This window comes from Mus caroli, chromosome 7, assembly GCF_900094665.2.
Source record: "Mus caroli chromosome 7, CAROLI_EIJ_v1.1, whole genome shotgun sequence".
Taxonomy (NCBI): domain Eukaryota; kingdom Metazoa; phylum Chordata; class Mammalia; order Rodentia; family Muridae; genus Mus; species Mus caroli.
In genome coordinates, this window is record NC_034576.1 from 28,926,903 (window position 1) to 28,933,587 (window position 6,685).

A 6,685-nucleotide genomic window follows, 5' to 3' on the forward strand; every position below is an offset into this window, starting at 1 on the left:
GGGGGGGGCAGGTGTCTCAGTGGTAGAGTGCTTGCTCGCTTAGCATCTTCAAAGGCTGAGTTCAATCTCTAGCACTGGAAATTTCAAATAAATAAATATAAAGATAAATATATGAACAGATAGATAAATAAAATTGGTCTGTAGCAGTGTGTAATTGCAATTGGAGAGGACCTGGGGTTTGATCCCCAGAACCCACATGACAGATCACAAGCATTTGTAACTTTAACTCCATGGCATCAAAAGGCCTCTTCTGTCCTGGTTTCTTAAGGCACCAGGCACACAAGTGCTGAATAGATACACACACACACACACACACACACACACGTAAAATACTCAGACACGTACATTTAAAATCTGAATGGATTTATGGTAATCCCAGGACAGCAACAGGAACCAGCCCTCAGGGGACTTGAGCCAACCCTCCATCCCCAGTACCAGACCCAGTACCCAAACTCCAGTACTCGAATAATTCCCCCAAGGTACGTGCGCTGGATGCAATTCCCAGGAGCGCCCAAGACCTGTGAGGAGGAATCGGTGATTGGAGATCCCAAGGGCCAGTGTCCTATCTCTTCATCCCTCCCAAAAACTTGGACCAGACCTTGATCATCATGGAAGTCTTCTTGATGTTATGTCCAATCATGCCCTGTTCAGAGCATCTCTTTTTATCTATGACTTTAATCTGAGGAAGAGAGAAAGGAGAGACTGAAACAAAGGAATATCCAAATCTGTCCTAATCCGGAGATACTCAAAGGCTGGATAACTGGGACTCAGAGTGGGGTAAGAAGATCTGTGGATTTCCACTGACCGTGCAGAGGACCAGAGGGACAGCAGCCAAGACCCTGTACCTCTCTCTGGCGTCCTCACCTTGTTGATCACTGCGTTGCGATTAAGAAGGACATCCTGAGTCACAGTTACTGAAAGGCACTCAGGATCCGTTATTGTCACAGCCAATGCCAGCTTCTTATCCACATTAATAGTGGGTCCTGCAGGGTTGGGGTGTGGGGCTTGAAGCCTGATAGCTACATCCCATCCCCAGAGTACTCAGGCCTCGCCCCTAGGTTGCTAAGTAGGCCCCAACCATAGACCTTGGCTATCAGAGCTTGTGAAGGTGTCCTGATGTGACAATAAGACGAAGGTGAAGGTAAACCAGTTGCCCTTATCTAGGAAGAAAAGATCGGGTATTCCATAGTCGCCTGACATGTTGTAGAGTTTTTGGTAGGCGTTCATGTTGATGTATATGCCTTCTGCCGCCAGCCGGTTGCTGAACAGGTAAAAGAAGTAATCCTGGATGCACAGGATGGTCAGCTAGTGGGCGCCTGCCAGGAGGAACGTACCTCAGTTCTGTCCTCCACCAACTCCCAACAGGTCCACCTACCTTGTCCTTTGTTTTGTGTTGCCACCAGCGCCATGTGGGATCGTGCACTGGGTCTGCATAGGGCTGTTGGAACCGTCGGACACCATGAGGTGACATGAAGAAGAAGGCAGACAATTTTAGGATTGCAGTTAGCTCATAGACCGAAGTAGGAGATAATCAGCCAGCCCACCCAAAAACTCAGCTTCGTGGACCTGTGTGGGGTGTGCGAGCTTGTGGAGGCCAGAGGAAGACCTCACTTGTGTTTCCAAAGAAGCCACTCAGGGAGTTCACACCAAACCTTGGCCTGACCCGACTATTCTGCCTGGTGAGTCTCACACTTCTGCCTGTCTCTGCCTCCCCAGTGCTGGGATTCCAAGCCCAGCCCTCACAATCAGCTTTATCTGTGGGTGCTGTGATTCATACTCAGCTGGTCATGTTTTGTGTATCAAGTAGGGCCTCAAATTCAAGAGTTTTGTCTGTCTCTGCCTCTGGGATAACAGCATGCCCTGTTATACAAGGCTGTTTGTTTGTTTGTTTGTTTGTTTGTTTGTTTTTCTGGACCAGTCAAGTTCTCGAGAAGCCCAGTCTAGTCCTGAATGTTCACCTCCCAAGTGTTCAGGTTACAGGCATGAACCAGAATGTGTAATCTAAACATGCCTTCCTAGTTTTCAACCCAAGAGTCTTATGCCTAAGAACCAGTTCAAACCTGTCCTGCCTCCTGTCCCTGGACTTTCACCTTCCTCACATCTTTGAACTTCATTCAGGTTACAATCTGGCTTCACCTCAAACTCACCCCTACAGAACAGTTCCCTCTTCAGTGCCTCCAGGTGCCCACCTTATCATACTTGGAGTGCAGCCACAGCAGGTAATAGACGAGGCCTTGATAGACAGCGAGTGTGTTATTGTTGTGGAAGCCCAAGGATTCAGAGACCAGAGGTGGCAGAGCAACATAGCTCTCTGTGCGTGATGCATGCTGTTTTTTGGGCACATCAATGAAATGAACCTCCTTGAAAGGGCACATGTGGGTGAAGGAGATTGACTGGTAGTTCCTGGGTAGCCGGGGGCAACAACATGGAAGGGGAGATAAGCTGACAGTTCTTCAGGAACATCCCCAGTCTGCATTTCCCACTTCTGAGCTGCTGATTCCCCAAATTAACCTGGCCTATATCAAACTCAGTTCAGTGCCCTCGTTCTCAGCAGCCTCTAGACACACTCAGTTGGCTGTCCCTTAGACCAGAGCCCACTCCCTTCCACCATCAGTCACCATATGCTCTCTAATTGATCCCTTCTCCCTCCACCCCAGCTCGGTTGATACCTTGATTCTACCCACACAAGCTGCCTTCCTGGTGGCACAATCTGCAGATACCCAAAAGCTTTCCCCTCCCTCCATACAGTCTCACTATATAGCCCTGACTGGCTCACATATTTGAATTCCAAATTCTGCAGCCTTAACCTCACAAGTGCTGAGACCACAGAGCTGGGCCATTTCTGAAGTCTGTCAATTACAAGTAAGGCTCCCATGTCTCAAAACCCTCGGACTTTCTCCTTGCCTTCTGTTATGGTTTGTATATTCTCAGCCCAGGGAGTGGCACTATTACAAGTGTGGCCCTGTTAAAGTAGGTGTGATCTTGTTGGAGTAGGTGTGTCACTGTGGGGGAGAGCTTTAAAACCCTCACCCTTGCTGCCTGGAAGTTGGTACCAGGGACATCAGTATTGCTGTGGTAGTCCTGACCGTGCTTTTGTTTGGAATGTGGATTCTGGACTTTGGGATTTGGAAAGCAGTGGAATGCCTTAAGTGGAGTTTAGTGGGCCATCCTAGTAGGAATATGCAAGACTTTATTGCTGAGGGTGATTTGTTGTGGAGGCTAGGCTCTACGGGTTTCAGAGGAGAAGAATTTTAATATGTGGCCAAGAGACTGTTTTTGTCGCATTTTGATGAAGAATATGTCTGCTTTTGCCCTAGTCTGAAGAGTCTAACTAAGTTAAGGTAAAGAGATTTACATTAATTGCATTGATAAAGGAAGTCTCAGAAGCACCCATCATAGACTTTGTTCTCTGTTTAAGTTTCATGAAGACCAATTTGAACAAGCATAGCAAGCTTAGGAAAAATATATTATATATATATATATATATATATATATGGTTTAAATATTAGAGGGGAACCAAGAAGTAGAGTGGAGCTGAGTCCTATGTTCTAGAGCATAACAGATTAAGAGAGGAGGATTTGGGGGCAAGATCCTACCCAGCTAAACTTAGATCCAGGCATGGTGGTACACACCTTTAATCCCTGGAGAAAAAGCCTAACAGATCTCTGAGTTCAAGACCAGCCCAGGACTGGGCAAGTTCTAGGTGGGAAAGAGCTCAAATCCCAGCCTCGAGAAAGTTGAATGGGGGGGGGGAGGAGGGGGAACAAGCAGCAGAACTCAGCAGTTTAGGCCATTTGGCTCTGGACTTAGACTCAGGAATAGAAGGNACTGCTGGACAATTGATGCTGGTTAACTGGAGCTAAGATATTAGCCGTTGCCCCTTGTGGTGGCACAGGCAGGTAGGATTTGCTAGAGGAGGCAGAGACAGAAGGATCACAAGTTTGAGGCCAGCCTGGGCTACAGATTAAAAAAAGAAGAAGAAAAGAAGAAAAGAAAATAGTGGTGATTAAGAAGAGACCAGCATCACTGAGGTGCAATGTTCTGGGAGGTGTTTTCTGAGAGCACAAAGAAGCTGTGTTCCAGAGAGAGCGAGCCAAGGTTGTATCTCATACTGCGGCTGGACTTGGTAATGTGTAAGAATCTCCCAGGTGGTACGTGTTTTGAAGGCATGAAGGCAACATGAAGAACAGCTGGAGCTTGGCCCTGTGAGAGGCCATGGATGGCCATTGGTGAAGGTGTATCCCCAGTTGCAGTTGANAGCCCAGGACTGAAGGGGTCACGCAAAGGAGTTGAGGCTTGTCACCATAAAGACAGTCTCTGAGAGGCTATTAGTGAAGCCTAGTTGCAGTGGAAGAACCAAGCATATTAGAAATGCGAGTATCATGGGATGGCCACCAAGAACAGCAGTGGCAATGGAGTGGATCAATCTGAGCTAAGGCTGCTACAGAGGGAAAAGCCAGAGAAGTGAGGCCAGCCTTTTGGAGGAGCCCAGAAGATCATGTGTGGATCCCAGACATTGGAAAGAGAACCTGTATCATTGAACTTGCCTTGCAGACCCCAACATGTTGAGATACCAAAGCTGTGGGCTTTCTGCTGAGGAAAGCTATTAACAGGGAGTGGAACCAGCCCAGGACAAAGAAGGTTGTTGCAGCCAACAAAGATGAAAATGGAATTGAAGATCTGAAGACCACACTGACATCAGACACAGAGATGCAGAGTTTGGAGATTGCCCACCTGGCTTCCTGCCTTGATTTGGGAATTTCAGTTAAGTATCAGATGAATGTCAGAAGAGACTTTGGACTTTTAACATTGTTGAGACTGCTATAGACTATGGGGACTTTTTAGGTATTGTGCATTATGCTTTGTTTAGGTGTGGCCCCATAGGCTCTTATGTTTGAACAAGCCTACTGGGGCCAGGGAGTGGAATGTGATGGTTTGTACATTCTTGACCCAGGGAGTGGCACTATTAGAGGGCACGGCCCTGTTGGAATAGGTGTGTCACTGTGGGCGTGGGATTTAAGACCTTTATCCTAGCTGCCTGGAAGCCAGTATTCTGCTAACAGCTTTCAGATGATGTAGAACTCTCAGCTCCTCCTGAACCATGCCTGCCTGGATGCTGCCATGTTCCCAGTTTGATGATAATGGACTGAACCTCTGAACATGTAATCCAGCCCCTATTAAATGTCGGTTTAAGAGTTGCCTCGGGTCATGGTGTTTGCTCACAGCAGTAAAACCCTAACCAATACACCCTCTAACACCCTTCCACTTCCTCCTCATAGCTTAGNTCCTCCCTGATGCCCCAAGCCCTCCAGCTGCACCACACTCTTCCTCTGATCTGTGTTCCATGTTTTGCACCCATCCATCCCCACCACCAGGTTATCCTTAGGGTGACTCTGGGTCCCACCCCTGGGTGGGACCTCTGAGACAGCTTCATGGGCCCAATCTTCTCACCCTTGGTTCGCCACTGTGAAGGGTTTGGGCAGGTTGTACTCCATCAACGTTCCCACAGGCAGGAGCCTCTTGACCAAACGTTCTTTTCCAACNTCAAAAAGATAGACCAGCTGGGGCCAGAAGCAGGCATGTAAGGGTGTGGAAACCTTGTAGCTCCCAACCTGCTCCCCATCTCCACCCTACCAAACCCTCCTGGCACCTGGAAAAGATCCCCATCCTCAAAGAAGAGGGAGACCAAGGACTCATCTTCTGAATGGAGGGGAGACATTTGCATCTTCTGCAGGTTATGGTAGGTCTCCCAGCCTTGGGAAGGGACCACCTGATATACATCATAGCCACCCTCCAGAAAGTACCAAATCTGTGGATCCAGCAGCATATATANGAGTCTTCAGGAACAAGGGAAGCCTTCCTACTCTCCCACTCCACTCCACATCCTTCCAAAGATGAGCCCTCTTTGGAAAGGTCCCCCATCCCCTCTGAGTTCCAGGACCCTGTTAGAGGTAGCACCTTCTACTGACCTTTATTTTGGGGTCCCTGAAGGGTGTTCACCCTGACAGGGCAGGAAGATTTGGAGGTGAACAAGGAGGGCTGAGGGAGAAAGACAGGGTATCTCACCTCTTCATTTTCTGTGACAACAGCCATTTGTCCTTTGAAAGAGTTGACCATGTATTTGATGGTGGACTCCTTGGGGAAGTCCGCCAGAAAAATGAATTCTTCCCTATTGTAGCTGCAGGGGCAGAGAGAGTGCACTTGAGCATGGGCACATCTGGTGTTCTGGACACCTGTTTTTCCCATCGCATCCATAATACAGCAAGNAATCAGATTGCTTGTTCTCTGACATTGTAAACACTAGCAAAGTGACCCTGGGACTGTGGCACTAGCTTCCACTGTGCAAGAGAGTGTCCTTGTGCTCTTGGACCTCTATCTCCCCATCTCTGCTTTTTGGGGGACCCCAGGACTCAGCTATCTGGCCTANGACAGTAAAAGTACTACCTTGCCTAGAAATGGGGCTCTAGTGGCAAACCCTTGAGCCCTGGATCCAGTCATGCATGAAGCTAGACCTTCATCTTTCCATGCATCAGTCAGTAGATTCTTTGTGCTTAAGTGATTTTTGAGTTGGGTTCCTTTCTTTTAACCAAATGCATCATGAAAAAGCAGATGCCAACTGTCCATGAACAGGGCCTCTGGGTTCCTGAAGAATAAGAGGGTAGATCCCAGAAAACACTTTCTATTG

General features: G+C 48.0%; 1 protein-coding gene across 1 annotated transcript in view; it reads right to left on the minus strand.

The window, feature by feature from the left end:
• The window catches only part of Catsperg (cation channel sperm associated auxiliary subunit gamma), a 545,789-nt gene that overhangs the window by 520,277 nt on the left and 18,827 nt on the right, over positions 1 to 6,685 (minus strand). Inside the window, 3 exon segments of the mRNA XM_029479260.1 lie at positions 5,452 to 5,561; positions 5,651 to 5,809; positions 6,067 to 6,285. Coding sequence (XP_029335120.1) covers positions 5,452 to 5,561; positions 5,651 to 5,809; positions 6,067 to 6,285 — 488 coding nt within the window.